The following is a 24,847-nucleotide window of genomic DNA, read 5'->3' as shown; positions in this document are numbered from 1 at the left end:
TCTCCCTGTAGCTTCTCGTGGAGATACTCATGCGACCGAGCCTCTTTCCTCAAAAGAAGAAACACAAAAGTAAGTGACTCCTTGTACACAAGCGTGTCATGGCGTACAAAAGAGCTGTGGATGACTGGTCCAGATAAACTGTAACAGCGCTGCCCTGTTTTATTGTACAATTGTTTTTTAGTCTGTGGTGGATCCCTGATCCATTTACACGGGCAGATATTCGTATTAGCGATCTTCGATACAACCGCTGTAAGCGAGCAAATTGCGATTCCAGACGAGTGTTTACCCACAATTTTATCTCAATCATAAAAAACAAACATCTAACAATGTTACATGTCGGCTATCAATCAAATGAATCATTTTTGCATACCACAACGTCGGAACGACCGACTATTATTTTTTTTTGTTCACATAAATGATTATTTGCACAGTCCACAAGCTTTTTCTCACTAGCAATTCAGTCGCTTCACTAATTTAAGGTTTACTACATGAAGCGATTATCGCAAACTATCACTCGCTGGCGTCTGACTGACTATCTGCTCATGTAACTGGTTCTACAGTCGGTCTTGAAATGGACAGTCTGAATAGAAGATGGCCGTTTTAAAAGGATTGTTTACGTAAGATGAGCCTTCCTCATTCACCCTCTTGAGGGATGTGTAACTAATAGAGGGGGGTCTTTCTTTGAGATCCATCTATTAGCTGAAGCCAAGAGCAACATCCAGTAATATAGGGCTAAATTAACTTTTTCACTGCCGTTCCACTGCTCACATCAGCTGATGACTAAGCTCCCACCATCAAGGCCCGTGTTAGTTGCAACAAGGGGACCTTCACATTAGTACAGGTTATCCAAACCAAACGGCCCCTTCAGAGTAGCAGTTCTATGTAGTAGAGGATAAAACGCTAGGTCTGACGTGGCGTTTGCATGACACAGATTCAATGTTCACCAAAGAGCGAATTCCTGTGTCGTGCACTCACCCATCATGTTCTGCACTAACTGTATCACTTCTGGCTGGAGTGTTCCTTTAAATGAGGGCCTGTCATGTGTTTGTTTTTTTTAAACCACGTACCTCCCCTTATTCCTGGCGTTCTCTCGATTCTAGCGCTGTAATTTTTTTTATTTTTTTTACTCTCCCTTTGTCCTGTTACGGTGCCTGCTCCTTTTGATACTCAATATGCTAATTTTGAGTAAAGGTACAGAGAGGAGGAGACCTAATCTCTCCTCAGTAGGCGTTTCCTTCACTGTGACGCTGTCCAATCAGAGCGGACCTTCTGCCTTACTGTGAGGCTGTCCACTCTGATTGGACAGCGTCATAGTGATGTATGAGGCAATGCCTACTGAGGATATTAGGTCTCCTCCTCTCTGTACCTTTACTCAAAATTAGAATATTAGGTGCCAAGCACAGCAGGGGACATAACGGTAGAGACAAAAAAAATAAAAATTTACAGCGCTAGAATCGAGAGGACGCCAGGAATAAGGGGAGGCATGTCGCTTACCAAAAAAAAACATGACCGATCCTCTTTAAACATTAGTACATTAAATCTGTTTTTCATATATATGCCCTAACATTATTACTGCGAAGTTATCAGTAATTTACGTACTTCCGAAGGCCCCATGCACATGATCATGCTAGTAATTACGGGCACGGCCGGCCGCGGACAGTCCGCGTCTACGGGCCGTGCTCCCATTATATAAAGAATGGGAGCACGGTCCGTAAAAAGCACCAGATGGGATATGTCCTATCTTTTGTGGAAAGCTTCTACCGCACGGACATCAGGTGTCCGTGGACGATGGAAGTGAATGGGTCCATAATTACGGTCTGCTAATACAGACTATTTTTACGGTTGTGTGCATGTGGCCTTAGGCTTGGGTGGCTACGTTCAGCACTCATTATAAGGTAGAGATAGATGTTCTCAGTCACTTCTTTCTGTATAGCATGAATATGAATAAAACCGTTTTTGTACATTTTATCTTCCAGTTAGTGACGACTTGATAAAGGACTGCTTGAGCATCCTGTACAACACCTGCATATGTGTAAGAACCTTTACCTGATGTTTTGATGAACACTGTGCAGATATTGGCGTTTAGTTTTTATACTTAATCATATAATAAAATGATTGAGCTCTAATTTCTTCAATAAATCCATGACAGGTAGATGTGGAAGTATCTGTCTAATGTCGCCTAAATCTTTTGCAGCAGTACCTTGTTTTATAGCAAGTAAATAGAGTAAGTTCTTGTCTCGTCCGCTGTTATAACAAGAGCAAGAGCAAATTGGTGAAATTCTCACTGCCTGAAGGATGAATTCTGGATTGCACAGATCTGATCAGTACGTAGTGTACGGTGCACCGCACTTTATTTTGCTGCAGGGCAGTGAACACCGAACATACTGCTATTACTGATACTCGCTGGTTCACGGCTTGGCATGTGAATGATCTTAGATATTTGCTACTGGTTGATAAATGAGGGTTCTAAATAAAAATCCCAGCGTCTACAACGATCTAACTGAGTCATCTGCAATACATTAAATGGACGGCCGGGCGCGCTGAAATCTGTGTAAACAGGGAGTTGTGCTGCCAACATGAGGGTAGTCCATGGGGACGAGCGATCGCAGTAACAATCGCCCGTCCCCATACATTACTGATCATAGTTCCTTGTGAAAGGCGTAAACGAGCGCAGATTAACAAGCTGTCTTATTGATCGGCGCTCTTGGTTAGGCCCAAAATGACCGGTGTAAAGGGACCCTTAGCCTAAAATCTATTTCCACCTTTTAAAGTGTATGGTATTTTGTCCATCTCTGAGCTAGAAAGCACTTCACTAATAGCTTGACACATCATTAGAATTACTTGCAACTTTTTTTTGTTCCTTTAACCTCATTACCCATTAGATCTGGGACACATCTAGTTATAGGTGCCGAGTTTGTTGTAATTAAAAAGTATTAAAGTCGATTTACCTGTTACACATAGATCTGCCTGCAACGTTGGATATTTTTGATGAGGAATCTGTAAGGCTCATTTTCATGACTGTTCTGACAGGGTAGCACTTTCTCTTCAGATAGGCAGCTCAGCTAGTTAAAAAAAAGTATCCAGATCTTTAGAAAAGTCTAAATCATAAATAACTCCACTCAAATTGTGAAATAATAGCGCACACACACACACACACACACACACACACACACACACCACCCCCCCCCCCCAGACAACTCTTACCTCAAAGCTGGTGGTCACTAGTTATAGTCTAAACATTCTATTAAAATGGATTTTTCTTGAAGTTTTTTGTTTTTTTTAACCACCCTCCAGAAACCACGCCACCCTAGTCCATTCCACACATGGGGCTGATCTAGAGTACCAGACACGTACCACAGCGCTACTCATGCCAATGGGCTGAATGGGATATCGAATGTAACCATGGTGGTAGCTATTCCTATGTTAGAACAGTATGGGCATAGGATTTTACTTTTAATTGTTAGGTCAGTTTGTTTCCCGAACAAATATATAAAATTCATTAATAAAGTCCAATGTTGTGTTTTTCCATTTTATACATATATTTCACATTACTCATGCAGCACTAGACTAACTCTCACTTTAATTGTGGCTTCCATAGACAGAAGGTGTCACCAAGCGTTTGGCAGAACGGAATGACTTTGTTCTTTTCCTGTTCACACTCATGACCAACAAGAAGACCTTCCTGCAAACAGCAACTCTTATAGAAGACATATTGGGAGTTAAAAAGGTACTGTCAAGTCCTGGATGTGGTTCAGTAACATAAAGCGAGACCACAGCCGTAAGTTTCAGCTACACATTTGTTTCTCAGGAGATGATCCAGCTGGAAGATATACCCAATCTTGGAAGTCTGGTGTCGAGCTTTGATCAGCAGCAGCTGGCAAACTTCTGTCGGATCCTCTCTGTCACCATATCGGAGCTGGATACCGGCAATGATGATAAGTACACCCTGCTCGCTAAAGACGCTCAACAGAAGAAGACCCAGAGTCCATCTAGAGCCGAAATAAACCAGGGTGAGACAAGTGTTAGGATTGTTAATTACAGATTAATGACATGTATATATCATTTATTTTTGTTTTTTTTAATTTAATTTTTTCTCTAATTTTGTGCTTTATTTGCAGCCACGCTTCTGAACATCCCAGGGTTTATTGAAAGACTATGCAAGCTTGCTATCCGTAAAGTGTCTGAATCTACAGGTACGACTACCTTCTTGCAGGAGCTGGAGGAGTGGTACACGTGGCTGGACAATGCCTTAGTGCTAGATGCCTTGATGCGTGTGGCTCATGAAGAAACAGAACAGAGTGGCACAGGTGACACTTCATATAGATTAGATATTAGATGCTAATATATCTTGGCTGTCAGGTAATTCTTAGTTATGTTACCTGTTTGTTTTTTTTTAGAATCTTCTGATGAAAGTGGCCTGGCTAATCCTTCCTCCAGAACACAGTTGCCACAGTCCATGAAGATTATGCATGAAATAATGTACAAAGTGGAGGTTCTGTACGTGCTCTGTGTCTTGCTGATGGGACGACAGAGGAATCAGGTTTGTGCATTTCTGATCCGTTCAGATCAACATTTTCATTTGTGTTTTATATAGCGCCAATAGCATTTGTCACTAGGCAGGCTACAGGCAGGTTTTGGATGCCCTTAAAGGGGTTGTCTGGTTTAGAAAACTATTTTCAAGTAACCTATTAGGAAAATCCTGAGTTTAATAATGAGGGGGGGGGGGGACTCTGTGTTAAGGATTCCTCATCTATTAGCCAGGGAGAAGAGTGGCTAAAACGAGCCGGTGTGTGACATGGCAACCCATTTGTATCAATAGGAATAGTGTGATGTTTAATTTCTGCTTCATTTGAAAATGTTACACCTGCTACTATGTCGTCTTCCCCATAGTTTATGGATGATCACTGGGGGTCTCCGTAGCATGACTCTCTGTGATCAGCTTATTGTCGGAGGACCCTTCCCACCAAAGGGATTGTCCAGGACAGCACATGATCCTTAGAATAAAGGGGTTGCAGCGCTGTATAGACAAGCCACTGTGCCTGTGTAAACAATGAAGGGACAGTGGCACTTGCAGGCTCTTCCATTGTGCTGATCGGTGGGAGTCCCTGAGGTCGGACCTCCACCGATCAAACATTGACGGCCTAATGATTGGTCATAAAGTTTAATCCCGGAGAACCCCTTTTAAGAGCACCTACTAAACTGGCACATAGGGCCTTGCAACCTGCACATCTTCATCAAGCTTCTAGACAAAGATGGTGGAGTTTGAAGACTTAAAATTATTTTTGAACTGCACCATAATCTTCACTGCCCAGTTCAGTTGCCTGAAAATTAATAATTTTGGGGTTGTTTTCTATACTATATTTTTTTTTTCTTCTGTCTACAAGGTCCATAAGATGATAGCAGAGTTTAAACTGATCCCAGGACTTAATAATCTGTTTGACAAGCTGATATGGAGAAAACATTCTGCATCCACCCACGTTCTCCATGGCCACAACCAGAACTGTGACTGTAGTCCTGTAAGTAGTAATATTTTCTGGGAACTGGTGGTTTACCTTATCCAAGCATTTCCTATTACACTGAAAACGGCATTCAGTATAATATGAAACATTCACAAGGAAAAAGGCAGGTTAACAACACTGGTGTGGTCTACACGTAACACTGGAATCATTTGAAATCCTTCCTTGTCACACTTTATATTAGTTTTATATACATGTCCACATTACATAGAAGCTCCTCTTAAGTGGAGTAATGAATTTTATATAAGTTTAAATTAAGATTTTTTTCTTTTTTTTCCTTTTGCTTATCGTTCATGGCCCTGAGCCGATCTAAAATTACCTGGCTCCTTGACCCCTTAGTGACCAGCCCATTTTAGGCCCTAATGACCAAGCTATTTTATTTGTTTTTCTATAGTCGCATTCAAAGAGCTATAACTTTTTTTTATTTTTTCGTCTACATAGCTGTATGGGGACTTGTTTTTTGCGGGATTAGTTGTACTAATATCCTAACAGGCATATGTCCAGGGCGGACCTGGGGGCTTTTATCAAGCCCCCGGCTGCCATGACAACCCATCGGAGACCCGCGATTGCATTTGCAGGCCGCTGATGGGTGACAAAGGGAGCTCACTCCCTCTGTAAACCAAGTTAAATGTCGCGGACGCTATTGACGACGGCATTTAATGGGTTAAACGGCCGCGATCGAAGTAAACTTCGATCGCGGGCATTGGAGCAGGAGCTCCACTGTCATCAGACAACAGAGCCCCGGCTCCAGCCTGCATGGGAGACCCGTGCAGGACTTAGACTAGGCTCACGTGAAAAGGCGTCGGCCTAGCCTAAGGCCCCTTAGTGACGAACGTGAAAAGGCGTATTGTTAGTCACTAAGGGGTTAATGTCTTTTAATATACCTTAGTAGCACTATTGTATTTGTTGTGGGACTATAATCAAACAGTTTTTTTGTATCCCACTAGTGTGATTGCTGATGTATTTTTTATCTTTTAGGATATATCGCTTAAGATTCAGTTTTTGAGATTGCTCCAGAGTTTTAGTGACCATCATGAGTAAGTAAAATAACTACATTATGTTAAATTTCCCATGCACCTTTATATACATTGCTTACTGCGGGTTTGAGGACAACCTTATTTGTATGGGTGCCAGCAGACCCTGGCCATGCTTGCTCAAAGGCCTAGGAGTAATGCTCATGTGTATCTTCTTCTTTTTCCACCAACATAAGTGGCCCTAGAGTTGCCAGGCATAACAAGCGCATTCAGCCAAACACATATGTCAATGAAAGGACCATTTGCAGGAACGGTTGGCTGGAACAGAATGGTCAAATGTCTATGGTTCACTCCAATAGCCACTTAAGGGCATTTAAATCATGCCAGCTGCAAGCTGGTCTAACAATTTTTCTTTAAGGCGTTCATACAGTAGGTTCAAGTAAACTATTGGAATATGATCTAGATTACTGTGTGAAAGTATCTATAGGTATGTGTGTAAATCAAGCAGTGCCATATTGCTTCACTATTGGCATTATGTTAGAATCTGCTACATACCATGTTTATTTAAAATCTTTTCTAATCTCGTGTTTTCCCAATTACAGGAATAAATATTTGCTTCTGAACAGCCAAGAATTGAATGAACTGAGTGCCATATCCTTAAAAGCAAATATTCCAGAGGTGGAGGCTGTGATGAATACAGACAGGTAGGAGTGACTGAGCCCATAACACTTGTAAGATCCGTAACTTGCAGGTTTCAAAAATGTTGTTCTTGGGCCGAAACAGAGTTAAACCAAATAGTTTGCGATGTTCAATAGTCTTCAAGGCATTTTGGATATTTTGCACGTAGCAGTCGCGACTGATAGAAAAGATTATACTAGGTTTTTAACCCCTTTTTGAAGTAGCAGATTCTCCTCACATAACATTGCCTCTTAATATTTCCCATTTATGTAAGAATATTCAGCGTTAACAATAATTTGCTTTTCGTTTCAGGAGCTTAGTGTGTGATGGGAGGAAGGGCCTATTAACCAGACTGCTACAGGTCATGAAGAAGGAGCCAGCTGAGTCTTCATTCAGGTGCGTTTAGTATATAATAATCTGACCACATCTGTCAATGCAGAACTGATTGATTTTGTGAAACGAAGATGGGTTAAAAAAACACATGACCTTAAAGAGGCTCTGTCACCAGATTTTGCAACCCCTATCTCCTATTGCAGCAGATCGGCGCTGCAATGTAGATTACAGTAACGTTTAAAAAAAAAACGAGCATTTTTGGCCAAGTTATGACCATTTTTATATTTATGCAAATGAGGCTTTCTAAAGTACAACTGGGCGTGTTTAAAGTAAAAGTACAACTGGGCGTGTATTATGTGCGTACATCTGGGCGTTTTTACTTCTTTTACTAGCTGGGCGTTGTGTATAGAAGTGTATGATGCTGACGAATCAGCATCATCCACTTCTCTTCACAACGCCCAGCTTCTGGCAGTGCACAGACACACAGCGTGTTCTCGAGAGATCACGCTGTGACGTCACTCACTTCCTGCCCCAGGTCCTGCATCGTGTCGGACGAGCGAGGACACATCGGCACCAGAGGATACAGTTGATTCTGCAGCAGCATCGGCGTTTGCAGGTAAGTCGATGTAGCTTCTTACCTGCAAACGCTGATGCTGCTGCAGAATCAACTGTAGCCTCTGGTGCCGATGTGTCCTCGCTCGTCCGACACGATGCAGGACCTGGGGCAGGAAGTGACGTCACAGCGTGATCTCTCGAGAACACGCTGTGTGTCTGTGCACTGCCAGAAGCTGGGTGTTAACGAAGAGAAGTGGATGATGCTGATTCGTCAGCATCATACACTTCTATTCACAACGCCCAGCTAGTAAAAGAAGTAAAAACGCCCAGATATACATACACAATACACGCCCAGTTGTACTTTTACTTTAAACACGCCCAGTTGTACTTTAGAAAGCCTCATTTGCATAAATATAAAAATGGTCATAACTTGGCCAAAAATGCTCGTTTTTAAAAAAAACAAAACTTTACTCTTATCTACATTGCAGCGCCGATCTGCTGCAATAGGAGAAAGGGGTTGCAAAATCTGGTGACAGAGCCTCTTTAAGGACCGCTGTATAGTGTTTTTACAGCGGTCATTCAGGGTAATTATTCTGAAGTGCCATCTTTTCACGGCGGCACTCTGGCTTCAGGGCATCGATTGGAGACCGCTGGTCTCTGATCATATTTAACCCCTCATGTGGCGATCAATAGCGACTGCCACATCAGTGGTTTTAGAGGGAGGGGGCTCACTCACCCCACCGGCACACCCGCAATTCAATTGCGGGGTGCCGATGGTTTTAATGGCACCTGGGGGCCTAACAAAGGCCCCCAGGTCTGCCTTTAGCAATTGCCTGTTAGGCCAAACAGATGCCTGTCAGTTTTACACTGACAGGCATGATACTGACAGGAGTGTTATAAAAGCAATCAAAAGCTTGCATAGAAAATTCCCCTAGTGGGACTAAAAAAAAAAAGTTAATAATGAATATAAGTTCCAAGTAAAAAAAAAAATTTAAAACCCACTCTTTCCCCTTACAAAATACTTTATTAGGAAAAAAAGTGACCAATTACTCACATTTGGTTTCACCGCATCCGTAAAACGATTACATTATTTAACCTGCATGGTGAACGTCATAAAAAATGCCAGAATTGCTGTTTTCTGTTCATCCTGCCTTCAAAAAAAATTTGATAATAAGTGATCAAAAACTCGTATGTACTCCGAAATGGTACCAATAAAAACTACAAGTCGTCCCGCGAAAAAAGCCCTCATACAGCGGTCAGCAGAAAAATAATAAAGTTATGGCTCTTAAAATATGACTACGCGTAAACCATTTCGAAAAGTGTTTTTACTGTGTAAAAGTAGTAAAACACAAAAAAAATAGATACATTTGGTATCGCCGCAATCGTAACGCCCTGCTGAATAAAGTTATTGTGTTATTTATACCACACGTTAAACGGCGTTAATTTCAGAGACAAAAAGTGACAATTTCAGGTTTTTTTTCCTATTACTCCACCAAAAGTTAATTAATTATATGTACCGCAAAATGGTGCTATTAATTAAAAAAAAATACAACTTGTCCAGCAAAAAAAGTCCTTATACAGCTATGTCGACGGAAAAATAAAGTTATAGCTCTTTGAGCCGATGGAAAAACGTAACAAATTGCTTGGTCATTAAGGTTTAAAATACCTTCGGTATTAAGGGGTTAAACTTGCCTGATTGCTGGATCTGATCATAAAATAGATCTGTGTAGAAAAACATAACTACTTTCTTCCATAAAAAGTGTTAGTCTTGTCCATGGGTCCTGCCTTGTATTGCAGCTCAGCTCGAGGCAGACTAGGGTCTGCTGCGATACCAGGCTCAATCCATGGTCAATAGCAGTAAAAGCCTCCCCCCCCCCCTGTTTTATTATACTGTTGTATCTGTAGCCAAGAGAAAAGAAGCGCAACCACGAGCGGGGAAATCAACTATTTACTGTATCTATAGTTTGTCAAAAGGCTACAGCCAGTGTCCAGGAAAGTTTAGTGTATTTCATTTTCATATGGCTTTTCTGCTCTAGCTACATAAGGCTCATACACCTGAAAATGCATCAAGGAATCCATGTAATACAATTCCCTAAGGGCTTGTCCACACGTAACGGAATTGCCGCAAAAAATTTCTGCAGCAATTCCGTTGAAAGTAGCAGACTTTCCCGCTGCAGCAAAAACGCACTATTTCCTGCGTTATTTTATTACTGCAGAAAATGGTGCGTATTTTGTGGTGTTTTTCTCAATGTTGGGAGATGGGGACCTCTGCTCAGAAAAACGCAGCAGTTGAGTCCACTTTCCATAGCAGGCATGGACATGCTGCTGTATGAAAATTACGCACCGCAGGTCAATTTCTGGTCTGAGTATTTACGCAGCGTGTGGATAAGATTTGTTAGCTCTCACCCTCTTTACTGCTACTGTATTCTGCTGCGTATTTTCCATCCGCAATTCTGGACAGAAAATACGCAGCAATTCCACTACGTGTGGGCGAGCCCGAATATGAGTTTTTCATTTTGGCAAGTGCAATTCATTTATGCATGATCTATGTCATTATTGTGACGTGTAGATTCTGGCAAGCCCGAGCGGTTGAAAGCTTCCTTCGCGGTGTGACATCCTATGCCGATCAGATGTTTCTTCTAAAGAGAGGACTGTTAGAGGTGAGTTTCATGAAAAAACAGATCCTAAAAAAACTACTGGGCTCATTTAATCTTTTGCCTGAGTTTCATACAGTTGTCACTCGTCTAGCGCAGGATTCAATGTGGGTTTTTTTTTCCCAAGTTCCCCGGTTGTTATATAAAACCTGTTTTGTTTTCTTTTCGATTCTCTTTGTTTACTGGTGAATGGTTAGATAACTGTGTAAGGGTATGTTCACACGATGAGAGGCATTTACGTGTGAAAAGACAGACTGTTAACAGCTGCCTCGTTTCACACGTAAATGCTCCTCCTCGCATTTTGCGAGCTGTCTGAGACACTCGTAAATCTTGAGCTGTGCTTCATTGAGTTCAATGAAGAACAGCTCAAATTACGTGGCAAAGAAGTGTCCTGCACTTCTTTGCCGAGGCAGTCCATTTACGCGTCGTCGTTTGACAGCTGTCAAACGACGACGCGTAAATTACAGGTCGTCTGCACAATACGTCGGCAAACCCATTCAAATGAATGGGCAGATGTTTGCCGACATATTGTAGCACTATTTTCAGGCGTAAAACGAGGCATAATACGCCTCGTTTACGCCTGAAAATAGGTTGTGTGAACCCAGCCTAACAGTGTTTCTTTTTTTCTTAGCACATCCTGTACTGCATTGTGGACAGTGAATGCAAATCTAGAGATGTCCTTCAGAGCTACTTTGACCTTCTTGGGGAGCTAATGAAGTTTAACATAGATGCTTTCAAGAGATTTAACAAATATATTAATACAGATGAAAAGGTAGGTCAAATATTTGTATGTTTTCCCTTATTCCTTGGTAAAGGATATGGCATTTTGGGTAAAGTTTGGGACTTCAGCACCATCTGTCAGTTGAATTAATCATGTGATGAAGATCATTAAAGGGGTTGTACAGGATTAGAAAAACCTGTCTGCGTTCTTCCAAAACCAGTGCCCCAATTATCTATGGGTTGTGTCTATTATTGTAGCTCGGCTCTATTGTATGGTTTTACAGCTCAGCTCCATTCCCTTCAAAGACCTGTGGATAGATGTAGTGCTGTTTTTGGCAGAAAGCAGCCATGTTTTTTGTAATCTACTATAGCCCCTTTTTATAGAGGACTTGTCAGCTTTCCTGATATGTCTAAGTAAATAATTGCATTCCCCATAATGCAGAACACTGCATTGTGCCGTTCCCCTGTTGTTCTTCCTGGAAATGATGGAAAGGATTGACAACTGAGTGTTAAAGAGGCTCTGTCATCAGATTATAAATGCCCTATCTCCTACATAGTCTGATCGGCGCTGTAATGTAGATAACGGCAGTTGTTTTTATTTTAAAAAACGATCATTTTTTAGCAAGTTATGAGCAATTTTAGATTTAGTTTCTTAAAGACCAACTGGGCGTGTTTTTACTTTTGACCAAGTGGGTGTTGTAAAGAGAAGTGTATGACGCTGACCAATCGGTGACATACACTTCTCATTGTTACAGCCCAGCTTCTTTCACTGCACAATCACACTGTGCTGTGGATCATGCTGGGCTGGAACAATGAGAAGTGTAGGACACTGATTGGTCACTGATTGGTCAGCCTCATACACTTCTTTACAACACCCACTTGGTCAAAAGTAAAAACACGCCCAGTTGGTCTTTAAGAAACTAAATCTAAAATTGCTCATAACTTGCTCAAAAATAATCTGGTGACAGAGCCTCTTTAACATTCCCTTTATCATTGGTTGGTGTCCTTACTCAGTCCCACACTGTCGGCACGGATTGGACAGTGTCAGAGTATAGGGACATATACCCCATTTACAAGAGTAATAGCAACACCCAGTAGTCAATTTTATTAATTTCCCAGAGAAATAACAGGAACCTTATAACCCAGAGTTTGAAGAAAATATGCCTATAAAGGTGCTTTTTTTTTTGGGTTTTATCTTTTTCAGCAACTGAATTTCTTTTCTGCTTTTAGTTCCAGGTTTTCCTGAACCAGATTAACAGCTCTTTAGTGGACTCAAACATGCTAGTAAGATGCATTGCGTTGTCTCTGGACCGGTTTGAAAACCAGTCAGATGATATCAAAGGTGAGGAACAGTATCTGTTTTCTCCACTCCACCAGGATGTGATTGACAATATACATATAATAGCCAAATATTTATTTTGGGGCAATAAACATGTGTTATGAAAAAGGAGTCATGATTATTTCTACATGTATTTTACAGTGGCTGAAGCTCTGTCTGAATGTCGGTTGTTGTCGTACATGATTCAGGGGTCCGTTCGAATGTCTTTCCTCTTCCGACTCATTAACATAATTCATGTGCAGACGCTCACACAGGTAAGTCTCATGGTGGCTTTAAGCCGTTCATTTTCTATACAGATTAGTATATACCAACTCTCCATGTTCTCTGCCAAACGCTCCACATTTTGGCTTGCTGATCTGAAATTTCTGGTGAAAATGGCAGCAAAATCCGCATATCTAGCATGCAAATTTTGCATGAAATGTGCAGGACTTTTACGTTACATGTGTCCGTACCCATAGTCCACGTGCACACGTTGCACGTTTTCCTGCAGCGTAATTCAGCACCAGCAAAGTAAATGAGATTTTAAGTAATCTCATCTACACATTGCAGAATTCTTATGCGCGTAAATCTATCTGCGGAGCGGTTTTTTAAATAGACAGCATTTCAATATATCTTACGTCTCCGTCTCACAATTGTATCTGACAAGTTTAAAAACGCACCAAAATACGCAGCATAAAATCAGTTTCCTTCTTTCGCAAGTGTAAAAAACACCCCTAAAAATTACCTGCGTTTATCAGCGGTTTAACCTGTATCGAATTCCGCAACGTGTGCATGTAGCCTTACGATATGTAGAGAAGACATGTTAGATCTTGGCTGATGAATAGATATTAGTTTTCTAATTCCGGTTTCAACATTTATTCCGCTCCCTTTCCACTTCTGTTTCAATCCTGAGCTCATACTCACACACTCCTTCCCTTTGTATAATAGGATTTTATTTAATCTGAGATCTGCTTTCATTAAACAGGAGAATGTCAGCTGTTTGAACACAAGCCTGGTTATCTTAATGCTGGCCCGAAGGAAAGGCAGATTACCGTGCTACCTGCAGACCATCAGAGACATGGAGTGTATGGAGAAATACCCTGGGTTCATACTCAACAACTTTCACAGTCTCCTGCGATTCTGGCAGCAGCATTACCTCAACAAGGATAAAGACAGCACTTGTTTAGAAAATGTGAGCTCAGCCTTTTCCTTTTTTTATGGTTGGGGGTGGCTGATAGGGATAGTATTATATTGTAACAATGCTATATCTGACTTGTACTTTTCTCTTTTAGAGTTCTTGTATCAATTTCAGCTACTGGAAAGAGACGGTTTCTGTATTATTAAACCCAGACAGGACAGCTCCATGTGCCATAGTGAGCTACATAGATGAGGCATATATGGATGTGGACAAAGAATTTCTGGAAGACTAACCTGACCTGGGACCTTACTGTATGGACAGATACTGCAGATGGTATTTCAGGTATCCAGGGACTTTCTACGTGCGGTTATCCTGGGTCGTTGATTACACCAAGGAGACAATGTGCCCGGCAGTAACCGTTGACGCCACTCTCCAGGATATATTAAGTCTGTGCAATACATTCAGGGATATCCTCAATTTATTAACCTCGGTTTGGCTTTATTTCTTTTGGACTAAATGTTTTAATCTCCCCATTTCTTTTCCTGCTTGTGCGTTCATACATAATGATGAATCTCATCGATTTGATTCTGTTTTTATGAGATGTTGTGAAAAGGACAAACGTTTAACACTGTAGCCATCACGGACTTTTTTTTTTTTTTCTTTCCCCTCTGACGACTCATCTTCCCATTCCCACTGGTCTATTAAGAAGCAAGCTGTGGGGGCCCAGCAATAATTTTCAGAAAACAGCAGAAATTAATAGTCCTTGTCTTTATAACCTTATTTATGAGGTTAAAATGACATTTATAATTGGAGTAAATGTCTAGCTGACAGTGGTGGTTGTCCTATCCTTGTTGCAATTTCCATATGATGATTATTATGTGGGGACCATGACACAATTTACTGTAAAAATGTCTGTTTTATATGTGATCAGACTATGAAATTGTGCTTTCCAGGTCTCCACTTTAGTGAATGAACATTACTGGGCACCCCTTCTTTCATTAATTTTCTATCCCACCACTTTCATTTGTCATTGTTAACCAGGATTTTAAGGTGATGCTTCACAAAGAAGCTACAAATACTTTACTGCTGTCTAAGCACTCAGGAACGGTGATGTCAAATTATTATTATTTTTTTACTTAAACATGATTGTATTGTGACTAATTTTTAACTGCATTTACTTTTTTGGAGAAAGCTCATGTTACACATCCTATAACTTGTCAGTGTACTGAAGACCTTGATTTTAACAGAGGGTGGGAACACACTAGGCGGAAACACTGCGGGTTTTCTGCAACAGAATTCACTGCGGATAATATCAGCCGCTGTGACCTGCGGTGCGGTTTTTTGAAGCCACAGTATATCCATTTATGCTGCGGCATCGCTGCTCTTCTGTTGCAGGTAAAACCCGAAACAAAGAGCTATGTGTTGCGACTTTTGTGACAAACGCTGCGATTCCAGCACAAAAATCGCAAATGGGGGAAATTTCTTTTAAATTAATAACGTTCATACTTACCCTCCTGCTGTAGTCTTAGCGATGCGATTCTCTCTTCTGAGCACAACCCGGCCTCCTGGGTTGACGTTTCATCACATGTGACTGCTGCAGCCAATCAAAGGCTGCAGCAGTCACATGGACTACAGTGGGGCTGCGCTCAGAAGAGACACGTTGTCATAACTACGGCCGGGTTGGTATAAACGTATTTTTTTTTATTGCCGCAGCAGACATACTGTACGAAAAATGGCACCATCATTTGGAGCGGTTTTTTTTTCGGGGGGGGGGGGGGGGAATTCCTTGCGGCTACCTGGGTGGATACGCTATGTAGTTTCACGCAGCTTATCCACCTAGTGTGTTCCTACACAGAGTGGCTTTTTATCGCTTGACCTATCACGGTACACAGTGGAGCAGGGGACGTCTACATTTTCCTGCTACAAGATGTGTGTAAACATTGATCTGAATATACACTTTTTTTTTTTTTTGTAATGTATTGCTGAGGTCCACTAAGCAGCATGAAGTTTTGCCATTTTACGGTTACCTAAGGGCTGGTTCACATAGCCATATGATCATTGTTTCATATCTCTGCACGCCCCCCCCCCCCTTCCTTCCCTGTTGAGGGAAGGAAGATATGATAAGTCTACTTCCTCGTAATACAAGAGGAGACCTCGACCTTTAAATATGACTGTGTAAATGAGTTTATATATTTTTAACCTTTAGTGTTTCAAAAAAATTAAATTCCTCTCTCTTTCTGCCTGGCTAATTAGTGACCCCCCCACATAGCGCAGTATGTATTACCATCCCCAGGAACAATGTTACTGTACAGTTAGTAATTCCCTAACTATTCTTAGAAATATTTAAAGAGGTTTCCAGGACTTTTTATATTGATGGCCTAACCTTAGAATAGGTCATCAATATAAGATCGGTGGGGGTCCAACTCCCAGCACCCCCACCGATCAGCTGACTGAAAGGGCTGCAGCCTTTTCTAAGTTTACCGGAATAGCGCCGTAGACTTCCGTAGTGGCTGTACCTGGAATTGCAGTAGCTGTCCTATTTAAGTGAATGGGACTGAGCTGCAATCCCAGAGGTGCTACGGATGTTTATGGCACTATGCCTGGTAAACAGTGAAGAGGCCGCAGCGACTAATGGAGCGATCCCTTGAGTCAGCTGATCACCAGAATTGCTGGGAGTCGGACCCCCACGATCTTATATTGATGGTCTATGCTTCCTCAGGATAAGTCATCAATAGAATTCCTGGAAAATCCCTTTAAAGTTTATTAATCCTTAACAAACAGATATTGTCCCAGTTACTGTACAATGGCAAATGATGTCATTTTAACTTCCCACAATAGCAATCATTGGCTGTCAGTTACTGTGTAATACTTGGTGAGCCCAGCAGTTTTCTATTGAGTAGTGTGTGTGAGGCCCTTCTGATGACTTATATTAATGTTTTATAAACATTGTCAATCTGCTAAGGGTCTGCACATTCACATTTCATCCTCTCCTAATGTTTACGTTTTTATTTCCAGACCCCAGGTATATTTGTTTTATATATAAATAAATATATATATATAGCGAGAGAGAGAGAGATTACTTGTGACTTAGAACTGATGTAAATAAAGAGATGCTTCTAATTTAAATGTTTAACCGGCTATGTCATTATTTTTGTTTATTTTATAGAATTATTCAAATCTGATTTCCGTCCTACAGATGCAAACACTCAATTTTTCCACTCTGGCTCGAAACCTATCTCGATGTAATGGTTAAAGTTGCTACTTAGGCTGTGCGTGGCAATACATTAAAGATCCTTTCCTCTCCCCTAAAATCACCAGTAAATCCTCCTTGAGATGTTCTCTTATTTAAAATGCCATTTCCTGTTTCTGGAAATGGTGGGTGAACAATCAGTATGGCCCCCACTACAGTTCTTACAAGAAATATTGCTGAAATCTCTCTGACTCCTTAATGGTAAAGCTGCCTAGTTATGCAGTGATACAACCCTCTCCTATACTGCGGAGTAGTTACTCATCCCTGGGGTTTTACAGTGAATTGCCGGGGTTTAAATAGGCTTCAACTGTTCAATCCATGCAGCTAAAAAAAAAAAAAAAAGCATGGTAAAACCGGATGGAGCACTACTGCAGCACGGCCACTGTGTGTATGGGCACCCTTAAGCAGATTTCCCATTTAGGAGCCTGGAAAAAAACTAAGCAGCAGCCATATTGGTTCGCTGAGGAATTCTATGCATAATCTCTTCTGTGAGCATCTTTCATGTAATAACCGACTCAATATTTGTGCCTCAGATTTTATTTGTTGACAAGGGGTGGGATGCGATCAGAAACTAGGGAGGATCAGGCGCAGCTGTTGCAGCTGTCCAGGATGCACTTGTAGCGTCTGACCTGTTCATTCTTCATGCTGCCGTAAGGAAAAAAAAGTTTTACTTTACATAGAGCACATACACTTGCATTTCTCAGATAATGTTAATTTTCCTTTTAGGCCCAGTTCACACTGAGTTTTTTGGCGCTGATTTTGATGCGGAAGCTCGTCTGAATCTGCATAAAAAAAAATGGACTCGCATTGATTTTAATGGGAGTCAGGTGTTTTGTTTTTTTTTCCACCGGGCAGCTTGCTTGGGAAACAAAAAACGGCATGTTCTTTCTTGCCACGGTTTTGCCTCCGACCTCCCTTTGAATTCAATGAGAGGCAGAAAAAGCGTTTTTCACCTGTAGTCCCCAATGGCTGCAGGCAAAAATGCAGGTCAAAATCTGCCTAAAATATTCCTGAAGGAATTTTGAAGCAGATTTTTTTTCTGCCTGCTAAATACTCTGTGTGAACTAAGCCTTAGTCAGCATATTTAAAGAAATATTGGAGTATTTAATAGTAAATCTACAAAAACAAAACCCTTAGCTACAATTGGCTTATACCTTGTGCAGGGTCCGAGGGGGTAGTGCATGACACATTTGAAAGAACATCAGAGAATCCCCTGTGTCATACACCACCCGCTTTGGGCCCTGCCCTAGGCATAGCAGTGTGTCAGTCTTTCCTAAAAGGACTTGCTTTGTGCTCATCATTCATCCACTTCTATTGATCAGTGCAGTTACACTGAAAACTTGGCACTGCACCTGAATAGAATCCTGGACTTGAGGCTTTGCTATTCGTGAAAAATGAGCCTTGCTAAAAGAGACATGGAATTTAAAGTTGGTATAGAGTCTCCGCTGCCACGAGAAGATAGGAGCAAGGTGCACAAGCGCTACAGAGGCAACAAAGGTGCGTGAAAACTTACATAAACTACAACTGTGCACAAAGGCAGAATGTGCGATCGTAATAATTACCTTGGAAGTAGCAGCTTCTCTTGTTCGGACGCGGATCTTGTTCACTTGTGCCTCTGCTACATCTGCACGTTCTTCTGCATCATCTAGTTCATGTTGGACCTTTCTGTACTTCTGTAAGTTGGAGTTTGCCTGGGTCTCCTGTAGCAAATTCAGAATGATGGGAATTAATGACTTATTGCACAATATTACAAAAATATATGTTCATTCTATAGGGGGCTTTGTGATTATCTATGCACATAGTAACTTACCGCTTCCTCAGATTGGCGCTTATAGCTCTTGACTTTCATTTGCAATTTATCGATCAGGTCCTGCATTCGGGCCAGGTTTTTCCGATCCTCTTCTGTCTGTAAGAAACAAAACACAATGGGGGGAATTTATTAGTTCTACACCTAAGAAATATGAAAATAACTAAATTTGCACCAAAAAAAATTACTTTTGTGCCATTTGCGCTGCTTAGGGCAATTTTTTAAAAATTGGCGGAGCTTAGCAGATGTAAAAAATTACTGTAAATGATAGAGCGCATCATCGCCAGCTCGTAACTGGTGTAAACATGGCTTTTGTGGTACAGATGTGTCTGATTTAAGAGGCGTGAACCTCTTAATCTTAAAAAATTAGGTGCATCTTTTTCCAGCGTGTTTGAGATTATATGAAACGCCAGTCTAAATAAATTGCCCCCAATGTTACTGTGGAGATGTGTATGTGGGCATTTACAGCGAGGGCGATGACTGATTTTTCATGCGCTCTGCCAGTCTATGGATTCTTATACTGTTCCACATATGTACCTATGAGTGTTTTAACAATTTTTATAATCTAGGACAACATATTGTACAATAATGAGATGTGGAATAATTACCTGGTAGGTGAGTTCCTTAATCCTCCTCTCATATTTCCTTATTCCTTTCTGTGTTTCGGCATTCTTCTTTTGCTCGATCTCCAGTTCTCCTTCCAACTCTCTCACCTGTTGTGACCAAAATAATTGAGACGAGACCAATTGTACAAACTAGCTGTGAATGTTTACTTTGTAGTGAGAAACTAAAATCACTTTTACCACCGAAAGCTTATATAGGTTTTTGACTGGATGTCCTATATTAGATTGGTCAAATTAATCCTGAGAACAGAGATGTCCTAAAAATCCTTGGTAGGAAAACCCCTCTTAGGGGGAGTTTACACTGAGGTTTTTTTATGCGGAAGCCGCGCCCAAAAACTCGCCAAAAAAAGGCCGAAAACGCCTCCCACTGATTTCAATAGCAGATGGAGGCGTTTTTTCCCGCGAGCGGAAAAACCGGCTCGCGGGAAAAAGAAGGGACATACCCTATCTTCGGGCGTTTATGCCTCTGACCTCCTGTTGACATCAATGGGAGGCAGAGAAAGCGTATTTCGCAGCTCAAGGGCCGCGGCGAAAAACGCCACGAAAATTAGTGTGCAGGCAGAGGAAAATCTGCCTCAAAATTCCAAACTGAATTTTGAGGCAAATTTTCTGCCTGCAAAAAACCCCAGCCTTACAGCGGATCTGAGGGCAGCCTAAAGAAGGGACAGGCATGAAGATGTTGGCGTACTGTCACTTACAAGTTTTAAATCTCCTAAACTACTTCACATAAAGTCCTAGCATATTCACACTCCTCCAGCCGCTGATTGACACTTTTCTCCCTATGCACAGTAGAGCGGAAAGGGTCAAGCGGGAGGATGGGAGGGGGTGAAAATATATAATATAAACTTGAAGTTCTAAATTCTCCTAAACTACTCAACATTATTAAGTGACAGCATGATAAAATCAGCATGTCTGTCACTTCTTCATGCTGCCCTCAGACAGGGCAGCATAAATATCTATAGAGCAGATGTGCACAATCCCTAAGTAGGATCCCCATGTCTTTTTTCAAGATTCTTGTAGAGTGTATATAGCACATATACATGCTGTGTGTGGTGTTAATTGTGTGGATGAGTGAATCGGTTCATTTGGTCAATAGGCACATTTCCTATTACAGAGCAATTATTGGATTCACATTAAGGATCAATATTTCAGCTTTGTCTTTTGTGCAGCAAATACACCTCCGTAATAGGGAATTCGTGTGCAAATGAAATAATTGCAATGATCCATAGGGTACTAGGCAAATGTTATTCTTGTAGTTTTGTTTGTACTGTACAGTATTCGGTCTGCGTTTGGTATAGAAGTGATGGTGGTGAATGTCCCCGTTTTGCAACCAGTATTTTTTTATTACTCCAATGCATCTAAAATAAAAAATAAGCAACTTTGCAAATGGTGTTGAAAATAGCCAGTGTTGTTTTTTTTTTACTGTCTACAGCTTCCATACAGACCTATGTAATTCCATGGTTACAAACCACAAACAAACCCAGTGTAATCTGCTCCTCTAATTCTTTCAAACCTAAAAAATGTTTAGTTAGCAAGAAGTAAGGGACAGATGGGAAGGAGTAAGTGCAGGATCAAACTACACCTGATTTGTTTGTAATCTTTTTACTTTGGAGACCATTGGATCTGTATGACGGAGTTCACACAGGGCAGATACGCTGCATAAAAACAGGTACATTTTTGAGGGGCTCCGTATTCTCAGTAGCGGTTTCTCTGTATTTAGTGTGGATGAGATTTGTTTTATCTCATCCACTTTGCTGCTACTCTATTTGCTGCGGATTTTCCACAAAGAATTATGTTGCGGAAATACCACAGTATTTACGCAACATGTGAACTGACCCTATAGGCAGTGTAGATACATAAAAGGTTTTTGTTTTTTTTAATCTAGATTTTTTTCAAAGTTGTTTCTTTTTCAATTTAGATATATTGGAGAAATTAAAATGATTTCAAAGGTGGACAAAGCCTTTAAGGTTGGGTGCACCTGCTGCTGTTTTTCTGTGATTTTTCACACCAAAGATGCCACAATCCGGTATTGTCAAAGTCCAAATTACATGCTGCTGCAAAGATCTGCAAGGGTTTTTAGGAGGTGTGGCTGTTCAACTATGCACCATGCCCTACAGATAGGCCATTTCAACTAAATCGAGAAAATCAAGACAAGACATTTAATGGGGTAAACATGCGGATGTCTGGCAGATGCTTTCTGCAGACTAACATGTGAACATACCCCAACGCAGCTGCCTTAAGTAATGGTCACAAGGTTCTTTAAAAGTCACACACCTTTGCTTCAAGTTTTTGGATCTGTTTCTTCCCTCCCTTCAAAGCGATTTGTTCAGCTTCATCAAGACGCATCTGCAGATCTTTGATGGTTTGCTCCATATTCTTCTTCATCCTCTCAAGGTGAGCACTAGTGTCTTGCTCTTTCTTCAGCTCCTCTGCCATCATTGCTGCCTGTGTAAGTTACATAGTTAGTACGGTTGAAAAAAAGACATGTCCATCAAGTTCAACCAAAGGAAGGGAAACATTTCTACACATAGGAGCTAATATTTTTTTTGTTCTATGAAATTATCTAAGCCTTTTATAAAGCTATCTACTGTCCTTGCTGTGACCAGCTCCTGCGGTGACTATTCCATAGATTCACAGTAAAGAAGCCTTGTCGCCTCTGCAGGTTGAACCTTTTTTTCTCCAGACGGAGGGAGCGCCCCCTTGTTTTTTGAGGGGGTTTTACATGGAAAAGGATTACCATATTTTTTGTATATGCCATTAATATATTTATATAAGTTAATCATGTCCCCCTTAGTCGTCTCTTTTCAAGGCTAAATAGGTTTAATTCTTTTAATCTTTCCTCATAACCTAAATTCTCCATGCCCCTTATTAGCTTCGTTGCTCTTCTTTGTATTTTTTCTAACTCCAGTGCATCCTTTCTATGAACTGGAGCCCAGAACTGAACTGCATATTCTAGATGAGGCCTCACTAATGCTTTGTAAAGTGGTAAGATTACATCCCTGTCCAGCGAATCCATGCCTCTTTTAATACACACAATATCCTGCTGGCCTTTGAAGCAGCTGATTGACACTGCATGCTGTTATTTGGTTTATGATCTACAAGTACACCCAGATCCTTCTCAACTAGTGGCTCCCCCAGTGTAGCTCCCCCTAGGACATATGATGCCTGCAGGTTCTTGGTACCCAGATGCATAACTTTACATTTATCTACATTAAACTTAATTTGCCAAGTGGACGCCCAAACACTTAGTTTGTTTAAATCTGCTTGCAATTCACAAACATCTTCCATAGACTGAACATTACTACATAGCTTAGACTCATCTGCAAAAATAGAAATGGTGCTATTAATCCCATACTCTATATCATTAATAAGTAAGTTGAACAATAGTGTCCTCAGCACGGAAACCTGGGGTCACCACTTATAACCGGGGACCATTTAGAGTAGGCATCATTGACCACAACTCTGGATATGGTCCTTGAGCAAATTCAATCCAATCCAATCTCAATCCAATTACAAACTATACTAAACCTATAGTCCTTAATTTACCCATTAGACGTCTGAGGGACAGTGTCAAATGCCTTTGCAAAGTCCAAAAACACTATATCCACAGCGGCCCGTCTGTCTAGGCTTCTGCTCATCTCTTCATAAAAACAAATCAGGTTGGTTTGACAACTTCTGTCCTTAGTAAAACAGTGCTGGCTGTCACTTATAATACTATTTTTTGTCACAATCATGTATATAGTCCCTCAATAGACCCTCAAACATTTTCCCCACAATGGATGTTAAGCTTACTGGTCTATAATTACCCGGGGAAGACCTAGGGCCCTTTTTGAAAATAGGCACCACATTTGCCTTGCGCCAGTCCCTTGGCACTATACCAGTCACTAGAGAATTTCTAAATATTATGAAGAGGGGGACAGAAATAACTGAACTAAGCTCTTTAACCCCTTAGTGACCACTAATACGCCTTTTTACGTCGGTCACTAATGGGCTTTAGGCTAGGCTGACGCCTTTTCACGTCAGCCTAGTCTAAGTCCTGAATGGGTCTCCCGTGCAGGCAGGAGCCGGGGCTCTGCTGTCTGATGACAGCTGAGCTCCTGCTCCAACGCCCGCGATCGAAGTTTACTTTGATCGCGGCCGTTTAACCCGTTAAATGCCGCCGTCAATAGCGACCGCGGCATTTAACTTTGTTTACAGAGGGAGTGAGCTCCCTCTGTCACCTATCGGCGGCCCGCGAATGAAATCGCGGGTCTCCGATGGGGTGTCATGGCAGCCGGGGGCTTGATAAAAGCCCCCAGGTCTGCCCTGGACATATTCCTGTTAGGACTCGCCGGAGGCACGTCCTAACAGATTGCCTGTCAGATATACACTGACAGGCAATAATGCTCTGGTATACGAAGTATACCAGAGCATTATAGCAGCGATCGGAATATCGCACAGTAAAGTCCCCTAGTGGGACTAATAAAATAAGTCATCAAAGTGATATAAAGATTAATAAAAAGTACAGTAAAAAAATAAATCCATTTTTTCCCATAAAAAGTGGTTTTATTTAGTAAAAGTGTAAAAAAAAAAAAAGCACACATATGTGGTATCGCCGCGACCGTAATGACTCCATTAAAAGTTAATATGTAATTTAAACCGCAAAGTGAACACCGTAAAAAAAACACGAAAAAACCATGGCGAAATTGCAATTTTTTTCCATTGCCCCCCAAAAAAGTCATAATAAAAATGAATCAATAAGTCCCATGTACCCCAAAACAGTACCATTCAAAACTACGTCTTGTCCCGCAGAAAACAAGCCCAAAAAATCACTACATTGATGGAAAAGTAAAAAAATTACGGCTCTTGGAAAGCGACGATGCAAAAGCAAATAATTTTAGTTCAAAAGTGTTTTTATTGTGCAAAAGTCGTAAAACATAAAAAAACCTCTACATATGTGGTATCGCCGTAATCGTACCGACCCATAGAATAAAGGTAACATGTTATTTACGTCGCATAGTGAACGGCGTCAATTTAAAAACGCATAGAACAATGGCGGAATTTCAGTTTTTTTTTATAATCCCCCCCCCCCAAAAAGGTTAATAAAAGTTAATATAAAAATTATATGTACCCAAAAATGGTGCTATTAAAAAGCACAACTAATCCTGCAAAAAACAAGTCCTCATACAGCTATGTAGACGAAAAAATAAAAACGTTATAGCTCTTTGAATGCGACTATAGAAAAACGAATAAAATAGCTTGGTCATTAGGGCCTAAAATGGGCTGGTCACTAAGGGGTTAA

General features: G+C 41.1%; 2 protein-coding genes across 4 annotated transcripts in view; one reads left to right on the top strand and one right to left on the bottom strand.

Moving 5' to 3' along the window:
* TRPC4AP (transient receptor potential cation channel subfamily C member 4 associated protein) overlaps positions 1 to 14,363 on the top strand; it is a 40,960-nt gene extending 26,597 nt beyond the window's left edge. For both annotated transcript variants that reach the window (XM_075846662.1, XM_075846663.1), the window contains exons 4-19: positions 12 to 69; positions 1,977 to 2,032; positions 3,599 to 3,727; positions 3,809 to 4,010; positions 4,119 to 4,307; positions 4,398 to 4,540; positions 5,385 to 5,516; positions 6,495 to 6,553; positions 7,093 to 7,194; positions 7,481 to 7,564; positions 10,626 to 10,716; positions 11,342 to 11,482; positions 12,661 to 12,772; positions 12,911 to 13,023; positions 13,734 to 13,940; positions 14,041 to 14,363. In XM_075846662.1, coding sequence (XP_075702777.1) covers positions 12 to 69; positions 1,977 to 2,032; positions 3,599 to 3,727; positions 3,809 to 4,010; positions 4,119 to 4,307; positions 4,398 to 4,540; positions 5,385 to 5,516; positions 6,495 to 6,553; positions 7,093 to 7,194; positions 7,481 to 7,564; positions 10,626 to 10,716; positions 11,342 to 11,482; positions 12,661 to 12,772; positions 12,911 to 13,023; positions 13,734 to 13,940; positions 14,041 to 14,178 — 1,956 coding nt within the window. In that variant the 3' untranslated portion in view covers positions 14,179 to 14,363. The remainder of the gene's footprint in view (positions 1 to 11; positions 70 to 1,976; positions 2,033 to 3,598; positions 3,728 to 3,808; positions 4,011 to 4,118; positions 4,308 to 4,397; positions 4,541 to 5,384; positions 5,517 to 6,494; positions 6,554 to 7,092; positions 7,195 to 7,480; positions 7,565 to 10,625; positions 10,717 to 11,341; positions 11,483 to 12,660; positions 12,773 to 12,910; positions 13,024 to 13,733; positions 13,941 to 14,040) is intronic.
* A 3,294-nt stretch (positions 14,364 to 17,657) lies between these two features.
* MYH7B (myosin heavy chain 7B) overlaps positions 17,658 to 24,847 on the bottom strand; it is a 99,671-nt gene continuing 92,481 nt past the window's right edge. For both annotated transcript variants that reach the window (XM_075846308.1, XM_075846309.1), the window contains 5 exons: positions 21,841 to 22,011; positions 19,552 to 19,656; positions 18,947 to 19,042; positions 18,699 to 18,836; positions 17,658 to 17,781 (listed from right to left, as the gene is read on the bottom strand). In XM_075846308.1, coding sequence (XP_075702423.1) covers positions 17,770 to 17,781; positions 18,699 to 18,836; positions 18,947 to 19,042; positions 19,552 to 19,656; positions 21,841 to 22,011 — 522 coding nt within the window. In that variant the 3' untranslated portion in view covers positions 17,658 to 17,769. The remainder of the gene's footprint in view (positions 17,782 to 18,698; positions 18,837 to 18,946; positions 19,043 to 19,551; positions 19,657 to 21,840; positions 22,012 to 24,847) is intronic.

This window comes from Rhinoderma darwinii, chromosome 13, assembly GCF_050947455.1.
Source record: "Rhinoderma darwinii isolate aRhiDar2 chromosome 13, aRhiDar2.hap1, whole genome shotgun sequence".
Taxonomy (NCBI): Eukaryota; Metazoa; Chordata; class Amphibia; order Anura; family Rhinodermatidae; genus Rhinoderma; species Rhinoderma darwinii.
Note: the sequence above shows the minus strand (reverse complement) of the source record. Positions and strands in the feature narration are given on the sequence as shown.